The sequence below is a fragment of the Panthera pardus genome, unplaced genomic scaffold, assembly GCF_024362965.1.
Source record: "Panthera pardus isolate Hobbes unplaced genomic scaffold, ASM2436296v1 HiC_scaffold_16, whole genome shotgun sequence".
NCBI classification, from domain to species: domain Eukaryota; kingdom Metazoa; phylum Chordata; class Mammalia; order Carnivora; family Felidae; genus Panthera; species Panthera pardus.
The window spans coordinates 97,189,935-97,214,678 of NW_026526721.1; the positions used below are offsets into that span (position 1 = coordinate 97,189,935).

The following is a 24,744-nucleotide window of genomic DNA, read 5'->3' on the forward strand; positions in this document are numbered from 1 at the left end:
TTCAGCCCCTCTTTTTTTGTTCCAAGTTTAATATGAAATAGTATTCACAATTTATTTTTATAATGTTATTTATTTTGAGAGAGCCTGCCTGAAAGTGGGGGAGGGGCAGGGAGAGACGGAAAGAGAGAGAATCCCAAGCAGGCTCCACACTGTCAGTGCGGAGCCCAACCGCAGGGTTCAAACTCAAGAACTGTGAGATCATGACCTGAGTCAAAATCAAGAGTTGGACGCGTAACTGACTGAGCCACCCAGGTGCCCCCACAATTTACTTCTAAAGTGGAAAAGTAGAATACCAAATTTATGTAGTTAAATAGAAACAACAGGGCCACAGTTGATATTTACCTACTTCCTCTTGTTACTTGCTCAGATCTGGTTGGTCTTTTATATAAATATACTAGATGTTTTAAGTTTTCCCTTCAGTTCGTGTTCCTCCGTTCTATCTTTAATGGTATGACCGAAGCAGTCTGCTTAAATAAATGATCTCATCAGGTAATGTTTTTCTGTTACCCTATGAGATAAAACTTAGGAATTAGCCTTTTTATTTTTAGTTAGTTATTTGGTTCTGTGAAGTCAGGGAGCAGCTTTTAGCTCAAAAACGAAAAACTTCCTGTGTTTAGAACTACCAGAAATGGGACTAAACTGTTTCAGTAGTGGTTGTGTTCTGCTTCACTTGTAAGGATATGGAAGGATAGATAGTAAGCAGTTCTCAAATTGGACGAGTTATTAGAGCTTTTTGAAGCTATACATACTCCGGGCCTTTGATTTTATTTTTCAAACTGCTTAGGTCTTCCACATTCTGGCCCAGATGAGTTTTTAATGATTAGGGTCACATCCTGATCACTCCCTACTGCATCTTATACACAGTAGGTGCTAAATATACATTTTTCAGTGAATGAATAAACTTCTGGGCATTTTCCTGGGTAGATGAGCTGAGGTTCTTTGTTTCCTGCTCAAACTTAGTTCTTTTATGTGAAATTATCAGATCTGGATTGAAAGTATTATGATTAAGTCTTGTGCCCCTGCATGTGTGTTCTCGGTCAAGTCATTTACCATCTCAGAACCTGCTTTTCCATCTGTAAAATTAGAATGGCAGTTGCTGTAAGGTAAGTTAGTTACATTGTGAAGACTAAAAGCATGTGAAAAATGTTTTATAATCTGAAAATGCTTTGTAAATGGTAGAAATTATTCAAAACTGATGGCTTTTAAATATATATTAATATATATTGTTTAAAATATGTCACTAATACTATTCTTTCACTTTACACTTAGGCTCATTTTTTAGCCTAGCAAAGAAAATAAATACAGTTGCTTTCTCTTAAAAACCAATATATTTCCTCAGCTCTTCAAGGCAAAATTTCCCTCTTAGATTGTTAAATTCTTAAAGTTTTTATTTATTTTGAGAGAGACAGAGAATCCCAAGCAGGCTCCGCACTGTCAGCATGGAGCTCAGTGCAGGGCTTGCGCTCATGAAACCATGGGATCATGACCGAAACCAAGAGTTGGATGCCCAACCAACTGAGCTACCCAGGCACCCCAAATTCTCAGTATTTTATTTATTTTTTATTTTTTGAATGTTTATCCATTTTTGAGAGACAGGGACAGAGTGTGAGCAGGGGAGGGGCAGAGAGAGAGGGAGACAGAGAATCTGAAGCAAGCTCCAGGCTCTGGGCTGTCAGCACAAGGCCTGTCTCTGGGCTCAAACTCATAAGCTGTGAGATCAGGACCTGAGCTGAATTCAGATGCTTAACCACCTGAGCCACCCAGGTGCTCCTCAGTATTTTTAATTCCAAGTTATCAGGGTCTGTGGATCTCTGTACTTAAGTTTTTGTGCCAGATTTGGGGACCAAGATATGAAAAGTACCACTAGCAAAATTAAATAAACATTTTCCCCCCAAATAGACCACATTTGATAGAATTTTCCCAGTTTTAAGATTTGTCTTAAATCTCTGGTGCTTGACTGTGTTTAGGTGACAAAATCAATGAACTACTAGCAAAAAAAAAATTTTAATCTAAACACCTTAATTCCTTATTCTTAGTTCGTTAATGTGGTTCTCTATAGTTACAGCTTTATATTACATATAAATGTTATAATTATGTATTTTTGTTGGTACTTCCTTGTGTTAACTTTTTTTTATTGTATGTAGTGGAATTAGATGCATGATTATTCCATGGTGCTTCAGAAAGCACTGTCTCAGTTGAAGATGAGTGGGTTCCTGAATCACAGCTTTATGAATTAGTACCTAATAAGGGAAATTTGTTGTAAGAAAGGGCAAATTCTTGAGTCTGAGGAGGAAGAGATGTCTCACAGATCTGGGATACCTTCATAAGTAAGATATATTAACAAATCAGTTGTTCATAAGATAGGGACTGGGAAAGAAAGTTACTGGTGTTTGTATAGTAAACCTGTGTTCATTCTTCCCTTTCAAACAGGTCAGTATATGTTTTGTGCCCTATTTTATCACAAAAAAGAGAAGAAATACTGCAGTGAATGAAGATTCCTCTGCATTTTAGCACTGCCTTTTCTACTGTAGTTGGCTTTTGAATGAGGATGACAATGGAAGAGATGAAGAATGAAGCTGAGACCACTTCCATGGTTTCTATGCCCCTCTATGCAGTCATGTATCCTGTGTTTAATGAGGTGAGTCGGTCAACATTTCCTCATATGGTCTCTGCAATTCTTGATGCCTGCTTCATTTATTCATTTATTCCTTCATGTAACAAGTGCATAAATTAGTTTCATCTATGTGTTAGACATTGTACCAGGACTGGACATAAAATAGAGGGAATGGGGCACCTGGATAGCTCAATTGGTTAAGCATCCGACTTTGGCTCAGGTCATGATCTCACGATCTGTGAGTTCGGGCCCCGCATAGGGCTCTGTGCTGACAGCTCGGAGCCTGGAGCCTGCTTCAGATTCTGTGTCTCCCTCTCTCTCTGCCCCTCCCTTGCTCATGCTCTCTCTCAGAAATAAACGTTAAAAAGAAATTAAAAAAAAAAAGTGGGGGAAGAAAAAACCTAGACGTATTGCTTCCCATCTGGAAGTTTCACTATAGAGGGAAAGACAAATAGTGAACAAAACAATGCAAGTAATTATATAAATGGGAAGTTGTGGTAAGTGCTATGAAGGTTTACAAAAACAAAAAAACAACAAAAAAACCCTGTTGTTACCTAGCAGGTGGGACCTGCTTTAGGGGTCAGGACCAGCCTCAATGAAGATGAGACCTATACGCTATGACAGAAAAGAGATAAATAAAAGGGGTAGACAGTTGAAGAGTCGGAGATAAGCACATTTTAGGTAGCAGAAGAACAGGCACAAAAATATCCTGATGAATTCTAGTTAGTAGTGTTAAAACATTTCTACTGATAAAGAGAAGATACCATTGCTTTAGTATATAGAGCAGATGTAGTTGCTTTTTTATTTGAGGAATTTTCTAGGAGTTAATAATAGTACATTTGCACTTTTTCTTTTAATTTAATATTAATATGCTAAGATTTGTAGAGAATTACAGAGCTGGAAGTTCCTTACAGATAATTTAATCACCCTTCCTTTTAATCGTGAGCCAAGTTCCTATTACATAAAATTGCGTTCCTGAAATTACTTAGGACTAAGAGCTAGGACTGTAAATTTAGTGGCTTCAGCCCTTCTGTCCATTTAATTAAGACGTTTTTTTGTTGTTGTTGTTTGTTTTGGGTTGTTGTGGGGTTTTTTGCACTTAATTAATTATAAAGCTGTCAACAGCATTAACCTTATTGTTGCTACTGTAACCTGGAAACCCTCACCATTTCCATGGGCTTTTTATTCCTTTTTGTAAAGTATTTATATTAGAGTAAGATTCTGGGTTTCAAAGCCATTTCTCCCATATTATTAGTTTTATTGATCATGTATTTGATGCACTTATGGTCTTAAGTCTTAGGGACAATAGAGAACGATTCATCCTCTTCAACTTGGAAACCACAGACATAGTTGCCATTTCAGACATACACTTTGGAATTCCAAATGCTATTTGTCAAATAGTGTTATGTTCAGTGAGGATAAAAGAAAACTCAAAAACAGTGGCTTGGATACAAGTTATTTCTCTTGCAGAAAAAACTGTGGCAGTAAGTGGTCCAGTGCTAGTATAATTATGACTCAGTATCATAGTGCTTGGGCTGCTGATTCTCCATTCATCGTGTTCTAAGTTGTCTGGAAGGTACAAAAAAAATGGAGCAGGGGGTGAGGTGTTTTTTCGAGCTGATTCAGCTTCCTTAAAGTAACCTTTTTGGAATTCCTGTACAAGACTTCCATTTACATCTCATTGGCAAGGACTTAGTCTTATGAACACACCTACCTGCAAAGGATGTTGGGAAATTTAGAAGTTTTGTTACTAAAGAGGAAGCAATAGGAGGCATCTTTTGAAAAACATGTCCCTATTACACTGGTACCATGGTAGCAATGGAGGTACTCTTTTAGGTCTGGTTATACCCATCTCTGCAAGTATAGCCAACACTCCAGTAAGTCCACCATTTTGTTCTAATACCTACCATTTATTACAAGACTACAGTTATTGTTAGAAGCAAATGCTTCAGTTCTGTTTAGTATATATTTACTAAATGTCAACCATTTATTTGCTGAGTAGCCTGCTAGGGCCTAGAGATGTAGAGAAGAAAAAGGCAATATACCTGTCCTCAGGAATTGTGGGGAGCACAGATGTTTAAGCAAATACATCATTTAATTATCCTTGTACCATGTAGGAGGTAAGAAGATAGTCACTGAGAGCTGTTGAGTAACCTTTGTTGATGATTAGTGTTTAATTTCTCAGGTACTTCGAGAAGCAGTATGGCAGTTCTACCCAGAGGTGCTCTCTCTTTCCTGGTCTATATAGCTACCCCTGTAGGCTTTTGGCCCAAGTTGTTTTGGGGCATTTCTATATTCATCCAGTATTTTGAGTCTTTACTTGAAGGAAGGGCAATGTGTATTGTAGAGCTTCTGTTTGACTCTCTAGTTAGTGAAGAGGAATTAGAGAAGCTTTTTTTTTTCTAACAATTAGAGTGATCTTTTCCTACATACGGAAAATGGATTTTATTTGAATCTTCACTTTGGAAAATAGTTACATAGGATATGAGATTCTGGTAAAATGCACTATTGGGATTGATACTGATCCATCTTTTCTAATTTATTCATGTGTAAGTAAAATTAATTTGAAAGAAAAAGAAATGGCTATGAATGGACTGGTAAATCTTTTCCAGAAATAAAGGCAATGATTCTTGCCAGATGATATCTGAAAAAATATGTGGGTTAATGGGCCCAGAATTAGAACATGTTGCCAAATGATTCATAGTTGGTTCAAGAATTAGTTGTTAGAACTGAATATGAAAATGAAATGGCAAGAGGTAGCCGACTGAGAGATACTATATCAAATTGTCAGGGTCTAGTTCTCGAATTTATGATCTAACACCATGGTATCAAGCTTTGTATAAAAATTATTTGTCATGTTATTTAAACACAAGTATTCAGAGGGGTGCCTGGGTGGCTCAGTCGGTTGAGCGTCCGACTGCATCTCGGGTCATGATCTTACGGTTTGTGAGTTCGATCCCCGCGTCGGGCTCTGTGCTGACAGCTCGGAGCCTGGAGCCTGTTCCGGATTCTGTCTCCCTTTCTCTGCCCCTCCCCTGCTCACACTCCATCTCTGTCTCTCTCAAAAATAAACATTAAAAAATTAAAAAAAAAAAACAAAAAAAAAAACAAGTATTCAGAAATAAAGTCTTTTAGAAATAGTGGTAGTAGGTCTCCTCTCTGATAGAGATATGAATGAAATCTGGGGCTTGATTTAGGAATGGCATAAAATAATTGTACCTTTAAATGTGCAGTGTTTGGTTGGAAAGAATACAATACTAGCATTGTTCTCTGACATTCCAGTATATTAACGTAACATCCTAAATAAGATACCTAATCAGTTAAACATTAATATTTAACTATAGTTCAAACATAGATTTTTCCACAAGTCTACTAATGGAAAAATTAGAATCTAGTTTGGCTCTGTTTTTCTGTGCTATGAGGATTTAAAGATAAAATGGTTGTTGAATTAATCTTATAGAAAATAGTATCAGAGTAGGGATGAATGTTTTCCTCTGAAGCTAAAAGCTGCACTTAATTTTGTCCACAGTGTATTGTAAGTTTAAAAGCTGATGCATTCTCACCTTGACATTACATCCGTAGTAGTGACAGTGGTAATCTGGAAGTCATCTTGTAGAACAGAGTTTTAGATAGTAGGACATCCTTACACCTGGGAAATTGTAATACTGTTACTCCAGCTCACAAAGCAAAGTTATTTATGGTATTCTGGGAGTTTGATGCTTGCTAAACTTAATGAAGCTATGCCAAGACTGCTGAGAAAGGAGTAGGCTTCTTATTTAATCAGCTGCTGCAGAGTTCAGAGTCCCAAGTATATTGCATGTGTTGTAAATGTACTGTGTAATCGGTCTCCTGGTTGCATTATGAAATAATGAGTTTATAGAAGCCTCATGACAAGTCTTAGATCAGATTCTCAGGTACTGTATCACTATCTACTGATTTTTGTGTATGGAGGAGGAGAGAGGTATAGTTCAGTTCTTCATTCCAGGAAAAGATACACTATGTATCATTTTTTCCTTTGACTTTTTATTTTATTATTTTATTTTTTTAAATTTTTTTAATGTTTATTTATTTTTGAGAGATAGACAGAGAGTCAAAGTGCTAGCAGGGGAGGGACAGAGAGAGAGGGAGACACAGAATCTGAAGCAGGCTCCAGGCTCCGAGCTGTCAGCACAGAGCCCGATGCGGGGCTCGAACTCACGAATCGTGAGATCATGACCTGAGCGTTAAGTTGGTTGCTTAACCGATTGAGCCACCTAGGCACCCCTTCCTATGACTTTGTAGAGGAATTGTTTTAAGGTGAAGTATAATTTTTTTTAATTGGAAGAAAAAAAATCAAACTCCAAAAGTTGAGCATGGTAAACATCTCGACAGCGAAGACCTGGGTTTTACCTGAAATCCCACCATCCAGAGGTGACCATACTTGATATCTTGCATAAGAATTACCGTTCTGCCTCTTACTTAGGCTGTATAATCTTATCTTCTTTTATTATTTATAAGATAATGATAACCACTAACATGTTTATTTTTCATAACTCTGTGAAGTAAATGACTTCAAACATTGTAGTGCTAAGAATAGTACCAAGCATGTAGTGAAGTATTAGCTGTTATTCAGGAATCTTTCATGTAATTTTCTGTAGACCATTCTTAAGGAGACATTTTTGTAAAAGTTAGGTGGCTCTGCTTACTTTTTTTGCTGGACAACTTGGCAACCCCAGGAATGGATCAATTTAGAAACGGTTAACTGCATTTATTATGTATAAAACACATGACTGCATTTGTCTTCTGTGTGACAGCTCAGAAGTTAGTAGGTGGCCTCTTGATTCTATCTACTTTTGTTGTAGGGTTTGGTTTTTTGTTTGTTTGTTTGTTTGTTTTCTTTTTTTGACCTGGTTCACCTCATTCTCATTTGAGTCATGAGAAATGTACCTTTTATACTGGTATCCTGGCCCTGTTTGGTTCCTTAAAGAATAGGAGCAGTAGTCTTTGTGGGGAAGGGAGAAAGATGTCAGCATGGGGGAAATCATGCTTGATTTTGAGGAAGCAAAATTTAAAAAAAGAAAGTCTTATGCAAGACCTGTAAAACTTGAGCAACCAAAGGGTTAAATGGATTTTTTCTTTTTTTTTTAATTATGGGTGTAAGAGACTGGCTTGATAAGTAGAAAAGGAAGTATAGGAAAGAACTAATAACTTTTGGAGGGACCAATGTAATAAATGAGCTCTCTGTGGAATCAAAATTATGTGTAACCTTTTGAAATATTTTCATGAACATTCTAAAGCAAAGTTTGCAGTTAGTAGTAAGTGCTCTCAGAAGCTATCAAAAATAAGTTCCAGGAGGAGCTCACAAAACTGAGAGTAGGCAGGATGTGAGGTGAGCCTTGCTTCACCCAGCCTATCATAACCCTCTAGGTAGGACTTGAGGCACTTGTCCTTATGTTTTTGGTGAAATGAGATATTATGTGCCCCTTTCTCTCATGCTCATTTTTTTTTCCTTTACCCTTTTACTGGTGACATGGAAATCCTAGATGGCTGAGCCCCAAGGAAAGTCCCTCCTTGTCCAGATAGATATCCATTAATCAAGGTGTAATCATATTTTCCTCCTCCTTAGAATTCAAAATGTGGTGTGTGCACTATCAATTACAGCTAAGAAATGATGGATATTGGCTCATTAAAGATACCCTGGCCAACAACTGTTATCTCAAAAGCTAGAAAAAGCAACTGGGCTAATTAATTTTCGAAAGCATTGGAAACAAAATGGAAATTCTTTTCTGTTCTGAACTTACATACAGTGTTTACACCCCCATGTGTTGCCAACCTGAAGAAATACATAAGTGGGAGAATAACCAAGGAAGAAGATTTTAAGAGGATACCCTCTTTAGGACCATTCAGATCTCTCTTTCATAAAGACTTTTTTTCCTACTTCAACTGATAGTGATCCCATCAGTGTCCGTGTAGTGGCTTACTTAAATTGATCTTCTGGGGTTCCAGGACTATAATCTATTTCTTTGTATCTGTTACACTGACCTCCTTACACATGGTAGAAACTCAGGAATTTGTTAGTTCTTAAGTAGTTGAAGAGGTTCAATGATAGGGGGACTGCCAGTCTGCAAAGGGTGAATTCAGGGAGGCTGGGTAGCATTAGTGGCTTGTGCATAGGTTTTGGAACCAGACAGAACTGTTATGAATTCTGCCTCTGTACTTATAGCTACTGAACATTGGGTAAATTTATGCAAACTGAATTTCTGCCTTTTAAAATAGAGATGATGATCGCTAGTTACAGATTGTGAGGATGAGATACTCTATAAAAATACTGTATATAACAAAGTTCATTACAGGTGCTAAGTAAATGATAATTGTCATTAGGATACAACAGAACCTTACATTGTCATGAAAGGTAGGATGAACATGATTTTATAATCAAATCATCTATCACAAGTGAAAGATCTAAAAAGGAAGCACTTTTTATTCGGGAAGATAAAAACATATCTTGCTGCCTGAGTATTACAGGCTGAAATTATAAATAGATTCAAGAACAATTTAGATAAATTTATGGATGAGAGATTAAGTTCAATTCAAAAAATATATATGTGCCTGCATGCCTGGTATTCCCTGGGCAATGTGGATATCGTATGAGTAATAAAGCCTAGTGGGTTTATTACAAGTTGTGTGGGTATATAATGTATCCCAAAATGACTCCCAGCAGAGTTCTGGTGAGGTGCTTCACAGCTCACAGATTTGATTTAGTATATACCTGACTTTTCCTTTTCTTTTCTAAGATAACTTATGTAAACTTAATCTAGAAATCCAGAGATGCTGATGTCTGTCTTGGTACTTTTATTACTTCTTCACAGAATTTTCTGGGCCTCTTTTACTTGCCTTGACCCTTTCACATAACAACCAGTACAGAAAGAGATAATAATGCTGACACTTGAAGGTACACATCTGACTCAGACCTTTGACTTGCTGAAAGAGGTCAGAGTGTGGTGTAAACCCAAATAAGGAAATGGTTCCTATCAGAGTGGAAAACATTCATCCTGTCTGCCTGCCTCTCCCTCCCTTGCACAAGAACTTGAGATGAGAAGAGCTGTATTGTTATTTTAATCTTAAGTAGTATTCATTATAATTAAATGAATTCCATGGAAGAAGTTTTCATTTTTGGAAGCATACTTTCTTTAATTTTATAATCTTACATAGTTGCTTCTTTGTTGTATTTGCCTATGTGGTTCCCTTGTATCTTCCCAGCAATGTTAGTTTTACAGGATTTGTAGAAGCCAAGCTAAATACTGAATTAAATGGTCTGTTATTTATTTTTGGAGATAAAGTATTTATCTTGGCAGATTTTGTTGTTTTTGCCTTATGTTTCAGGTGCATAACTTGTAGGGAGATAAGGTTCTTGGCATTTCTGTTTTGTTTAGAAAATAAAGTGTAGGCCATTCCTTAAATACATGTATGTATGCTTATATTGTTTATAAAGGCAAAGTTACATTTTATTGCCTCCAAGGATTGAAAGGAATATTTACTTCAAAATATGCTCTGTTCATAAGGTTTTTGTAAAAATATTCCACTTGCATAAAAATCTATAAAAGTTACATTGTTTTTGAACATTTAATGTTGTCCCCAGTAAAAAAATATATACTTTAGGGTACTTAGGTGGCTCGGTCAGTTGAGTGTCCAACTTCAGCTCAAGTCATGGTCTTAGTTCGTGAGTTTGAGCTGCATATTGGGCTGCTTGCTGTGGGGGTGAAGCTGCTTTAGTTCCTCTGTCCCCCTCTCTCTGCCCCTCCCCCACTTGTACTCTCTCAGATATGGAGGTTAATAATTTTTTTTAAATATAAAGCTTAAAAATACACACACACACACACACACATATACACATATATATACACATTGAGTTTTACTGAGTTAATTGGCCCAATCATTAGAGACCAAAGGAATATGAATTTAACCGAAGGTAGTTATTTTAAGCCTAGCAGTTAACTCTTCAACAAATGGCTTTTTTTTTTTTTTTTTAACATTTATTTATTATTGAGAGAGCATGAGCATGGAAGGGGCAGAGAGAGAGGGAGACACAGAATCCGAAGCAGGCTCCAGGCTCTGAGCTGTCAGCACAGAGCTTGATGCGGGGCTTGAACTGACAGACTGCAAGATCAGGACCTGAGCCAAAGCCGGATGCTTAACTGACTGAGCCACCCAGGCGCCCCAGCAAATGGCGTTTTTTTTTTTAATGAAATTTTATTTATTTATTTTTTTTTTGGCTCACTGAAAAATGAATTCTATAAAGTATATAATAAGGACACTTATTTTTCATAATTGTAAACCTCACATTTTGATACTAAAATTAGAAGCTTTGGAATTCAACTTTTGAGACAGTATTTTAGGTAACCTTTTTTTTAATCCCGGTAACATAGAAGACAGATGATCCACAGTCTTTATTTAGTATCAAACCTTTTATCAGTGCTATTTTCTAATTAATAAAATATACTAACGTCAGCTTAATTCCTGGCTGAGGAATTGTAAAATAATTAAAAAGGAGTAAAATACAAAGAATCTTAAATAAATGTTTTCTTGGTATTGATCATTTTATATTCGGTGCACACCCAACTTACCATGTACTTGAAATAGACTATTGAGAATTGATCTTGAATCCCATTTTCAATAATTGAAGTAAATATGTTTATTCTTTCTGTAGAGACTTAATATTATTTTGCATTCTATGCTTATTTTAAATCTACTTTTAAAGTAGAGCTTCTCTTCGTTTTTTCGTTTTTGTTTTTGTTATTTTGAGAGAGAGCAAGGAGAGGGAGAAAGAATCCAAAGCAGGCTCCATGCCCAGCAGGGAGCCCTATGCTGGCCTTGATCTCACGACCCTGAGTTCATGACCTGACTCAAAATCAAGAGTCAGAAGTTCAACCAACTGAGCCACTCAGGTGCCCCGAGTGTGTTTTTCTTCTCTTCTCTTCTCTTCTCTTCTCTTCTCTTCTCTTCTCTTCTCTTCTCTTCTCTTCTCAATGAAAAACTATATATTCCTTAATTTCTCATGGTCTCTAATGAAAATTTTAGATAGCCTGTATATTTGAAGAATTATGGTGATTTAGAATAATTAGCAAGTGTTTTTGTTAATCAAATGATGGATGTATCAGTGTGATTACTATAGAGTGGAATATCAGAAATGTGCTTTTTCTAAGAAAATTGATATTAACAGTGATTTAAAATTTTTATTACAGCTAGAACGAGTAAACCTGTCTGCAGCTCAGACACTGAGAGCAGCTTTCATTAAGGTGAGGTGCACATAATTTATTATGATTAAAATGTATGTTACATATAAACCTGAATATCATGTGATAATTGCCACTTTATTTCCTTCTAGTGAAAACCTCTCAGCTATCTCAGGTCTGTTTTAGTGTACTCTTTAAAGCTTAAAACACTTCCAAAAAGTGAATTGACAGAAATGCTGTTTCCTTAGCATTCATCTTTTTATCACTTTTATGCTTTTGAAACTAATTTCTTTGGAGTCTCTTCTCTTTAGCTTTAGAGTATATTTTCAATTTCTTTTCCTGTTATTTGACTTAATAAAAACCTTTTGGTGACTCAGTTAGTTGGGTGACAGACTTTGGCTCAGGTCATGATCTCACAGTTCGCGGGTTCAAGCCCCGCATCAGGCTCTGCACTGACAACTTGGAACCTGGAGCCTGCTTCGGTTTCTTGGTCTCCCTCACTCTCTGCTCCTCCCCTGCTCGGTCATGTTCGTTCGTTCTCTCTCTCTCTCTCTCTCTCTCTCCCAAAAATATCAAAAAAAAAAAAAAAGCTCTTTGTAAAATTATAATTTGAAAATATGTTTTTCATATTGCTTACTTACAGAACCTAAGTATAAAACAGTATTTTTGATGGGAAAATAAGAACTGTGTGTAGGTCAGATTAAGGATACCTTTTCCTTATACGGTCGAGTCACTTAGAGTCAACTTTTTCATTGTCTCCAGATTTGGAGACATTTAATAATTACTAGCCACGTACTATTTAATAATTACTAGCCACGTGTTGCTGTTGAATACTTAAAATATGGTTGGTTCAAATTGAGTTGTACTCCAAGTACAAAATATACACCAGATTTTGAAGACTTAGTACAAGAAAAAGAATGTAAAATAACTCAGCAATAAGTATTTTATAGTAATTACATACTGAAATGGTAATATTTTGGTTGTACTCCTAAAATGATTTCATGTGTTTCTTTTTACTTTTCTAATGTGGCCACTAGGAAATTTAAAATTACAATGAATGACATTTGTTGCTTGAGTTATATTTCTGTTGGACATCCCTATTCTACATATTGGGTGCAGTCTTTCATATAAAACTTTATTCATCCCCCTTCCTTTCCCGGTATATATCAGGGTGCCCAAATCTTTAATTTTTATTTACTTTGTGTGTATTTGTTTCTGTCTGTAGCTAAGATAATTTATATTTCAGGTAAAGTATTTTAATGTTTAAATCTAGAAAAAAATGTATAGTTAAGTTTTATTGGAATAAAACCATAATGCCATCCAGCTTGATTTCTTTTTATGGCAAAGATTAGTTTATCGATACCACTCTTTTTTTTAATTTTTTTTTTTAACGTTTATTTATTTTTTTGAGACAGAGAGAGACAGAGCATGAACGGGGGAGGGTCAGAGAGAGGGAGACACAGAATCCGAAGCAGGCTCCAGGCTCTGAGCTGTCAGCACAGAGCCCGACGCGGGGCTCAAACTCATGGACCGCGAGATCATGACCTGAGCCGAAGTCGGCCGCCCAACCGACTGAGCCACCCAGGCGCCCCTATCGATACCACTCTTAACTGGTAGCATAGACTATGTCACTAGACATCTCTCCTCCCTCACCATAAGAATTTACATTGTATGTATTAGATTAGAGCTATTTTGATGTGATTAATACTCTAAAAAGCACTGCCTGTATATGTATACATAGTAGCTTAATTAAAATATGTTCTGACAAATCATTGGGTTAATGAAGAAAATGAATCAAGTAACACCATCAGTGTTGTGTTTCTTTTTTTCTTTGAGTTTGGTGTGGTTTTGGAATGGCATATTTAGTCATTAGGGAGGCATGATGGAAACTGTTTTAAGCTGACTTTCAACCTATTTTCAGTGTGGCCAAAGAAGGGAAGGAAAGGCAACTTATTTCACAATATAGTATTGAGGGACGCCTGGGTGGCTCAGTCGGTGGAGCGTCCGACTTCGGCTCAGGTCATGATCTCACAGTCGGTGGGTTCGAGCCTCGCGTCAGGCTCTTGTGCTGACAGCTCAGAGCCTGGAGCCTGCTTCTGATCCTGTGTCTTCCTCTCTCTCTGCCCCTCCCCCACTCTCACTTTGTCTCACTCTATCTCTCAAAAATAAATAAATGTAAAAAATAAAAATAAAAAAAACAACAATATAGTATTGATAAGGCAAAAGTCCATTTTTCAGCTTTTCTGATAGCAAGAACAGAGAGAAATTTCTCCTGCTCATCATAAAGAGGACTCTGTCTGAAGTAGTAGATGATATCCTCAATGTTATTTCTAAAAGAGACAAAATAATTTTGTTAAGCTTTTTCTTTTAATATACTTATATATAATCTGATGTTTTAACACTAAAGTACAATTTAAACTGTGTTTAAAGTATGTGGTTATGATAGATCTGGTTTACCATATGGATAAATTTTATTAGCCTTGGCACTGATTCTTAATTGGGGAAAGTGGAAGTTATTTTGAGAGGAAAACAAATTAGTTTGCCTTGATTTTATCATTATTATCATATTTAATTTGTTAATGTTTTAAATGTTTATTCATTTTTGAGAGAGAGAGAAAGACCATCATTGTGAGTGGGAAGGGACAGGGGAAGGAGCAGAGAGAGGGAGACAAAGAATCCGAACGAAACAGGCTCCAGGCTCTGAGCTGTCAGCACAGAGCCCGAGGAGGGGCTTGAACTCAAGAACTTTGAGATCATGACCTGAGTCAAAGTCAGATGCTTAATCGACTGAGCAAATTTAATTTGTTAAATTTCAAATGGAATTAAAAGGACATGCCTTAAAAAGATGAAGATTTTGTTTTTAAAACTAGAACTTATTTGACAGTTTTTTTTAAGTTCATTAATTTTGACAGAGGGGGAGAGGCAGAGAGAGAGAGAATCCCGAGCAAGCTCCACACTGACAGTGCAGAGCCCTATGCAGAGCTCAGACTTACAAACTGCAAGATTTGAGCCCAAATCAAGAGCCGGATGCTTAACCGACTGAGCCACCCAGGCGCCCTTGAAAAAGATTTTAAAAGCCTCACTCACCCATATATCCCTATTAATATCCATAATATATATGCCTATGTTTCCAGTTCTTTGACCACAACACAGTGTCATCTATCAAGGTTTAATATTTATTTTTATTATTATCACAAGAAAAAGGATTAAAATAGTTTCTCCCAAGATGAAATACTAATAAATACTATCTTTTAAGATACCTGTTCTCCTTGGTTCTTTTTCCTCTTGGAAAGTTCTGATAGGTTTTGCTGTTGAGAATCACCGAATCACAAGAGTGGATGTTACTGCCTTTGAGGATAGTTTCCTGTCATAGTTGGGTTCTTTATAAAAATTGGACAACCATAGAATTCAAGGTTGTATTCTGGGGCAGACCTGAAGATACAGATAGATAAAGTCACCAGTTTAAGCATAGATCTGTTTATTTTGTCAGTCAGAAGAATTGGGTAGATTTAAGGCATTTAAAATTAAAATTTTTTTTTTTTTCAACGTTTTTATTTATTTTTGGGACAGAGAGAGACAGAGCATGAACGGGGGAGGGGCAGAGAGAGAGGGAGACACAGAATCGGAAACAGGCTCCAGGCTCCGAGCCATCAGCCCAGAGCCTGACGCGGGGCTCGAACTCACGGACCGCGAGATCGTGACCTGGCTGAAGTCGGACGCTTAACCGACTGCGCCACCCAGGCGCCCCTTAAGGCATTTAAAATTAAAACTAAGTAGCTTAATTAGGATTTCAGCCAGAAGATACTAAGACTATAATTCCTAAGCTATGTGCCTAGGCACCCTGCGTCCCCACAGCAAACTCAGATGGGTGCCATGAGTTATGTTAAACATCTAAAGGAACATAGTGATACTAAACATCTGTTAGACCCTGTGAACTATGCTAGCTTGAAGTAGTTTGCAATTCCAACATACTAGATTAAGCCCTATTCCTTTCAATGATGTCATATCTTTATGAGGTTGGAATTTTGGCCATTGCTGTGAGAAAAAGCAGGTACCACAAGAAAATCAATATACAACAGGAAGTGAGGGCAGGGTCCAATCTGATTCCAACATTTGAGAATTGTGCAGTGCCCAACAGGTGCATATATCTCAGTAGCAAGTAATCTTGGTTATTTAAGAATTAAAGAAAGTATTCTTCTTTCAATTTATGTATTTCTTAAAGACGACTACATTGTTAGAAGAACGCAAGTACTTATTAAGTTGTTTGAACCTAACTACTTAATACATAGCACTATTAAGGTATATTTCTTAGCACTAAGACACTTGTGAACTGAGAAGGCTTGATACTTCTGCAAGATTTCTGTAATGCTCCAGTTTGGGCAGTTTCCAGACCAACTTGATGTTGGAAACTTTATTCTCAGACTGTCAGCATTTAGTTCTTTTGGCACCGTATTATAACTTAATCAGAGAGAGATTGTCTTCCTGCTGAAACTTTTTGTGAGCAGGTGGGGAATGTGCTCCTGCCTCCTAAAACAATGCATTATATAGGCAATTTGATGCTACTCAGAGAAGGAAGATAAACCACTGTTATCAAATACTGGCTTATTTACATAGTGTATATAATTTTGTGACAATTCACCAAATTAATGTTGATACCATCTTAACCCATATTTATACAATTTTTCTTCGAAAGGTAGTCTTGTATTTTAGAAATAGATTCTATCTTACATATACTCATGGAAGGAAAAATCAAAACAGGTTATAAAAGGGAATGAATTCATAGGATACACTTTATTGTTACTAATCATCTATGAAAATGACTTCCTTAAGTAGCATACGACGGCAGTTAAAATGGTCCCAGGATTGAGATAAATGTGCATATTTTCTTTTCCCATTCCATCCGAAAACCTTTCAGTGTTTGGTACTTGAAAAACAAGATGTTATAATGGAAAGAGCATAGGAACAGAAGAAAGCTAGATCTGCAGTGATACCAGAAAGGAATTGTAAAGGCAGAGGTTAAATGTGCTTGACACATAAGGAAGTAAATAGATCGCTGTCCGATTATGATCATAAATGGTGTTTCTATTTGCCGTTTAATATTGGGCAAAAATGATAAGAAATCATCAGCACAATGATTCAAATTGACAGGCATCTTAAAACAAACTTAGAATGTCATTACAAAATTTTTAAAAATAGTAAAATGGGACAAAATCACTGGGAAAGACCCAAATCAGAAAGTTAACTTTGATAAGCTCAGAACTCCTATGTTCAGTCCTGAAATGGCTAGAAGATTTTAGTGCCCTAGTGAATGTAAGTAACATAGAACCAATACAGACTCATTAGTGAGACAAGCTCAGGAGATAGCAAAAGGATGAAATGATGTTCTGTAAATTATCCTTGCTACAAATATTCTTGCTACAAAAATAAAATAGGAAATGAAAATCATTATGTGGGAAAGTAGTTAAGGGATTATATAGCTTAAATAAAACCTGCAAAGGGAACCCTGCTTTTTTGTTTCATTTTTGTTTTCTTGACTTACTGTTCATTTAAATGCCAAGGATCTGCAAAGTACTGGTAACATAAGTATTACTTGATTCTCAAGTTGGAATATTAGCTAATGAGAAAAAAATCTAAATATCCTTAGTATATTTAAGCTACTGAAAAGAGTAATTGATGGATTATCAAAATATATATAACCTTTATTTCTATTTTTGTTACTAGTTTGATTGCAAGTGAGCGTAGAGGAGAAGTAGGAAGTGTTAAGTACTTTACGTTCAAATGGCAAAAGAGACCCTGGCTGTAACAAGAAGCCTCGTGCATAAGCTCTGAGGAAACATAAGTGAATGCCATCAGGACACCTACTTTACAAAGGTTTCTGCCCTCATAAGTTGATCACTGAAAGAAATTCTCAGCAGGTTCTAAACGATTAAGTTTTGGCTTTAAAATGCTGATTGAGCTTCTGTATTTTAAAACTAGCTTTCTCTTCTTTATAGGCTGAAAAAGAAAATCCAGGACTCACGCAAGACATCATTATGAAAATTTTAGAGAAAAAAAGTGTAGAAGTTAACTTCACAGAGTCCCTTCTTCGAATGGCAGCTGATGATGTAGAAGGTAGTCAGAGAGTCTTGTTTACTTTTCTTACAGTTGTTGAAAAGCATTTCCTCCAAATCTTTATTTGACAAAAGGGCCTCCGCCCCTTGCCTTCTCCTTCCCTTCCTTACTGTTACTGTTATTGTGATGATAGTGGGGAAAAAAATCAATGTAAATTATGTTTGTGTTTTAAGTGAGATTTCAAGAATGTGCTGAAGATATTAGTAGGTTGTTTGGGTTTTGATATATTAAATATAAAGGTTTTTATTAAACTCATCTACCCCATTGACAGATATCTGTTGCCATTATATTTGTTATGAATGTCATAAGGTTTAAGGTTTCTGTGTCAAGTATAGCTTCAGAGGCCTGATAAACTTGACTGAGACGTTTGTTTAGTTATTTAAGATTCATGGGATTTCCGTTGATCCCAAAATGGAAAATGTTTGGTCTTTCATCTTCTGATACTTCACTTGTAGAGTGAAGGCCCTAATACTATTTCCGAACTAAGTTGAATTTTAATGAATTTTGCTTTTGCAACCTTGTCTTTCCTAATCATCTGGCCTTTCTCTCCCCACTCTGCCACACCTCTTTAACCAATACTGGGAATTCTTGTACTTGAATTTGGCAGGGAATTGCATGATGCTTTTTATTATGTATTTTGTCAGAGTATATGATTGAACGACCAGAGCCAGAATTCCAGGACCTAAACGAAAAGGCACGAGCACTTAAACAAATTCTCAGTAAGATCCCAGATGAGATCAATGACCGAGTGAGGTTTCTGCAGACAATCAAGTAAGCAACTTTTGGCTTTGGTTCTTCTTTTCTTGAAAATACTTCAAAAGAACCACTAATACTAGGTGTTTTATTTTGGTATGACATTAATATTAAATTGAAATGCTAATTTGAAATCAAACTTGAAATTTTTAAATGCTGTATTTTTGATTAACTTTTAAGCTGTGGTATTTGGCATTAGAATGTAATGTTTTTTAGAATGTTAATATAAAAAGTGAATGAAATGTACATAAACTGGAATGCAGTTTGAACTATAAAAAATAATTGAAAAATGTAAATGTCAGATTAAAGTGAATAGAGAAGTTGGATAAATTATAGTATGGGTAACAGAGGATACCAGTATTATTTTTGTTTCAGAAATGGCATAAGTCATTAAGATAAGTAATGTACTCTTAGGCTTGAATAGCATTTTTTAATATTGGCCAAATCGTAAACCTCCAAATCCTTACCTTTGGGATACAGGTTAAATTAGACTGAGAATATGCATGGGGCCAGGAGGCTGACTGGTGAGCAGCAGCAAGAAGGATCATCCTTGAGTAGTGGTTCTCAAACCAGGGGCACTCTCCTCAGGGGTGAAAGGGTGGGAGAATGAGGGGGGGAAACTCCAAACATGATTTCCGATGAGTAAAGAGTCTCATAATTTTCTTCAGCCTGACTGGATATAAAATGAAGAAAATTGGGAATAACTAGAATGGCATTATTAGTGCAACCTTTTAGTGAAACCACAAGTAGAAAATGCTGACAAGGAAAGATTTTCAGGTTTTTGTTTTTTGGTTTTTTTTTGTTTTTCTGGAAGAGGCTGCATCATCATACATCCTATCTTTATTTAATTTTTTATTTTATTTTTTTAAATTTACACTCAAGTTAGCATGTAGTGCAACAGTGATTTCAGTAGTGGATTCCTTAATGCCCCTTACCCACTTAGCCCATCCCCCCTCCTACAACCCCTCCAGTAACTCTGTTTGTTCTCCATATTTAAGAGTCTCTTGGGGCGCCTGGATGGCGCAGTCGGTTAAGCGTCCGACTTCAGCCAGGTCACGATCTCGCGGTCCGTGAGTTCGAGCCCCGCGTCAGGCTCTGGGCTGATGGCTCGGAGCCTGGAGCCTGTTTCCGATTCTGTGTCTCCCTCTCTCTCTGCCCCTCCCCCGTTCATGCTCTGTCTCTCTCTGTCCCAAAAATAAAATAAAAAATGTTGAAAAAAAAAATTAAAAAAAAAAAAAAAAGAGTCTCTTATGTTTTGTCCCCCTCCGTTTTTATATTCTTTTTGCTTCCCTTCCCTTATGTTCATCTGTTTTATCTCTTAAAGTCCTCATATGAGTGAAGTCATATGATTTTTGTCTTTATCTGACTGACCAATTTCACTTAGCATAATACCCTCCAGTTCCATCCACGTAGTTGCAAATGGCAAGATTTCATTCTTTTTGACTGCCGAGTAATACTCCATTATATATATATATATATATATATATGTATACACACACACACACATACATACACACCACATCTTCTTCATCCATTCATCCATCGATGGACATTTGGGCTCTTTCCATACTTTGGCTATTGTTGATAGTGCTGCTCTAAACATGGGGGTGCATGTGCCCCTTTGAAACAGCACACCTGTATCCCTTGGATAAATGCCTAGTAGTGCAATTGCTGGGTCGTAGGGTAGTTCTATTTTTAGTTTTTTGAGGAACCTCCATACTGTTTTCCAGAATGGCTGCACCAGCTTGCATTCCCACCAACAATGCAAAGAGATCCTCTTTCTCCTCATCCTCACCAACATCTGTTGTTGCCTGAGTTGTTCATGTTAGCCATTCTGACAGGTGTGAGGTGGTATCTCATTGTGGTTTTGATTTGTATTTCCCTGATGATGAGTGATGTTGAGCATTTTTTCATGTGTCGGCCATCTGGATGTCTTCTTTGGAAAGGTGTCTGTTCACATACATCGTATCGTTGAAGAATATAAAGAGGTTCACTGGAAGTAAATAATAACATTCATCTCTTAGAAATAGTATTCTTTGCAATTCACATTACAAAATGCTGTTTTAGCTGGTTTGGGCACCTATTTTGAGTGGTATGGGGAGAGGAGTATCCCATTTTAGAAAATAATGGTTCATGTTGGGCACCCAACCCAGCTATCAAGGAGCACCCCTCCTCTTTCAGGTCTTCTTTTCCACCCCCCCTTTTTTTTTAAACGTTTTTTATTTTTGAGAGACTGAGAGATAGAACACGAATGGGGAGGGGCAGAGAGAGAGGGAGACAGAATCTGGAAGCAGGCTCCAAGCTCTGAGCTGTCAACATAGAGCTTCACACGGGGCTTAAACCCACCAACTGTGAGATCATGACCTGAGCCGAAGTCAGATGCTCAGTGGACTGAGCCCCCCAGGTGCCCCTCTTGTAGGTCTTCTAACTGAGAACCTGAAAGTATGAGAAAGATTTTTCATTGGGTAGCCAAATTTCATGTCACAGGAGCAAATACCAAGGTAGATATTTTACCCTTATAGGAAAGCCTCAACTTCCTTTAACTATTTTTAATATGTAAAAAAGGAAGACAGTCAACTGTGCATGAAATTTTATTTTTAGTCTCATAAAAAGTAAACATGTTTTAGCTCATAAAAGGATAAATTGCCAGTGATCTGAAGCACAGTTGTTTAAACAACTTATTTTGGCATTTTCAAAAAAATTTAGTAAGATTTTAATGTGTTTTGATCATATATTTGCTTATAATCTCTGCTACGTTTCTATGAAAATACGACATTTTAAAAATAATATTTTCGGCAGATTTTGCCTCAGGTCATTGAAGGAGAAGTTTATAGAATCAATGTCATCTTCATAGTAATAGCAGTCACTTAGAATAATGTATTCAGTGCTTTCTTAAGTGCTTCGTGTGTATTAACTTATTATAACACTGCCATAACAAGTGAAGAAATTAAGTAATTTTTCCAAGGTCACAGAGCTGGTAAGTTGGTAGATCTGGCTTTGAACCCAGGCAGACTCGCTCCATGGTCTTCTCTGCTGCTTCCCAATCCGAGATGCATAATGCTGATCTAATCTGGTGATTGAAAAAAAAAGTTTCTACCATTTGGAAGAGGTGTGATAAAGGACATCTTAATATAGAATTCCGGTAGGTAAGAGAGAGAACAGTGTTGTGGTTGAAGCTGGGGTAGGTATGATAGGCCCAGAACCCTCCTCCTGCTACTTTGACACCATCTTTCCCCTCTGTGGAGTCCCCAAAGCATCCCTGCTAAACCCACTGTGGCTGTGGAGAGATAGGTTTGAAAAACACTTTATAAACAACCACATTTTAATTGTAAGGAAATCGAGGTCAGGAGCCTAAGAGTCTTGTCCATAATCCTTGACAGAGGCCGAATCAGGGGCTTGTCTCTCATTTATCGGGCAGTATTAATATTTCAGTTCTGTTTTCTGGAGTGTGCCCAGCATGACTGAATTAAGAATATTGGCAATTCACATTTATTTCTTAACCGTTTGAGGAGGTATAATTGGCCATGGAAAGTTTGTGCTGATAATATGTATTATTTCTGAGACTAAAATTCAACCATGTATGAATTAATATAGATAGGTAAGGTGTAATTATTTGTATCACTGATATAGATTGATACATTTTGGTACATATCGTCCCCATGGTTAATTGTTTAACAAATTAGTGGATAAAATCACACCAAAATTAAGGCTTATCCTTCAGGTACAACATATTATGTAGTTACTGTTTTTTTCTTTAAAATATTTTACTTTTGTATATTTAAGGTAGTTTTATCTTCTTCATTTATTTTAGCAATATTTTTCAATAAACATGTATCAAATGCTTTACCAAGTACTACATGTGATTTCATGGGTTATATTAAAGTAGTAAAAAGACTCCTGTCCACTAACAAATATCCAGGTATTTTTGTGTATGTTAGCAGACCTGGGTTTGAATTTCTCTTCCAGTATTTAGCAGTGTGGCCTCAGTTAAATTGCTTATTAGCTTCTGTCTTTCTAGCTTCTGTCTGAAGATGAGGGTGACAGTTGCAAGAATTGAAAGAAATGACATACACAAAGTGCTTCACACAGAACTGCACATATGCTTACAGCACATGTTGTATTGTATTATAGGGCTTTTTTCCCCCTTTTCTCTATGGAGATGATTAGGAAAATGATCCGACAAACAAATGTTAAAAGTTCTTTTGATTAATGAATGTTTCTGTTTGACTACAGTTAAGCTTATACAAATATTTAATAAAATTAATTAATAGGGTTTTTTTAAAGTCTGATACATTCTAATGAATGACTAGTAGAGACCTGTACCTTAATAAAGCAGAAAGCCATGCGTTGATCTATTCACTCTTTATTATCTGCATTTGCATAATTATATGCTAAAATTCACGAGTTTGGTTTTCCAGATGGCTTCAGAATAGCTTTTCCAGAGTTGTCCAGTCTAGACCAAACTAAACATACAGCATAGGAATTTCCTTCCTTTAAAGTGTTCACATAAACATATGTTATATAAATTTGGGTGACATGATTAAAAGCTCTACTATTCTATGCAAGTTTTGGATAAGGTGTATGTTTACATTTCGTCTGATGCCTGTTGTCCTCTCTTTCAAGTGTATGTTTCCCCAAAATTGCCCCACTAAAAGCTACAAATTGCTAAAATTCCTTGCTATTGTAACTATATTATATGTCCCTTTTCACAGAATCACTTAACTCCAGACTGTTTGTAATTACACTGAAGTTATTTTATCCTCAGGTTTTCTCCATTTCTTGATCTGTTACATTGTCTGAAGTATTTTTTAGGGCTGATTATTTTCTCTTGTTGGAAATGGACCCTTAACTACTAATACAGTTTAGCTTCCCTGGTGCAAACCTTAGTGCCTTAACTGAAAAAACTCTTCTGTGTACATACAGATGATGTCATATTTGACATAAATTGCCCAGATTGTTTTTAAATTTTTTTAATGTTTATTATTTTTGAGAATGAGACAGTGCGAGTGGAGGAGGAACAGAGAGAGAGAGGGAGACACAGAATCCAAAGCAGGCTCTGGGCTCACAGAGGTTGAACCCACGAACCGTGAGACCATGACCTGAGCCGAAGTCAGATGCTTAACTGACTGAGCCACCCAGGTGCCCCAACCACAGATTGTTTGTAGAGGAGGGCAGGCCTAGGGATAAACAGCCTTGATCATTCCATAGAATTCTTTATGAAACTCTATGGCCTAGTTCTAGGCTCTAGGTTCCCAAACACTGGATTCCAAATTTGGTTCATCAGCAAAATCACCTGGGGGCTTATTTTTTAAGTTTTCTTTTAAAATATAGATAGCTTCCATGGGGCGCCATGGGGGTGGCTCAGTCAGTTGATTGTCCGACTTTGGCTCAGGTCATGATCTCACGGTCTGTGAGTTTGAGCCCCACATCGGGCTCTGTGCTGACAGCTCAGAGCCTGGAGCCTGCTTCAGATTCTGTGTCTCCCTCTCTCTCTGACCCTCCCCTGCTCATTCTCTGCCTCTCTCTCTGTCAAAAATAAGTAAACATTAAAAAAATAATGTTTAAAAATAAAAAAAAAATAAAATATAGATAGCTTCCCAATATTCATTAGTAAGCCTGGGGCACTACTATTCAGTAAACCCTTGCTTTATCTAAGAGGTGAGTGGGTGAGAACTCACTGCTCTTTTGACCTATAGAATCCAGCCATTGTCATTATATATGGAGCATATATTCATCTTGTTGATTAGCCCAGAAAGCACATTCTTATTGTCCTTTTTTATTTTTATTTTTAAAAATCATTATTTATTTTGAGAGAGAGAGAGAAATCACATGACAGGGGAGGGGCAGAGAGAGAAGGAGAGAATCCCAGGCAGACTTCATGCTCAGCACAGAGTCCAACACGGGGCTTGAACTCACAAACCTTGAGATCATGACCTGAGCCGAAGTCACTTAACCGACTGAGCCACTCAGGCACCCCTAATCCCTTCTTTAAAGTAGAATATTAAAGTATTTGCAAAGTTCTTCTGTATAAACACCTGTTTGATCACTCTAATT

The 24,744-nt window shown here is 36.8% G+C and overlaps 1 protein-coding gene across 1 annotated transcript in view; it reads left to right on the plus strand.

The window, feature by feature from the left end:
* The window catches only part of PDCD10 (programmed cell death 10), a 47,072-nt gene that overhangs the window by 17,016 nt on the left and 5,312 nt on the right, over positions 1–24,744 (plus strand). Inside the window, exons 2-5 of the mRNA XM_053903658.1 lie at positions 2,431–2,638; positions 11,836–11,889; positions 17,820–17,937; positions 18,582–18,708. Of these exons, the coding sequence (XP_053759633.1) occupies positions 2,543–2,638; positions 11,836–11,889; positions 17,820–17,937; positions 18,582–18,708 (395 nt within the window). The 5' untranslated portion in view covers positions 2,431–2,542. The remainder of the gene's footprint in view (positions 1–2,430; positions 2,639–11,835; positions 11,890–17,819; positions 17,938–18,581; positions 18,709–24,744) is intronic.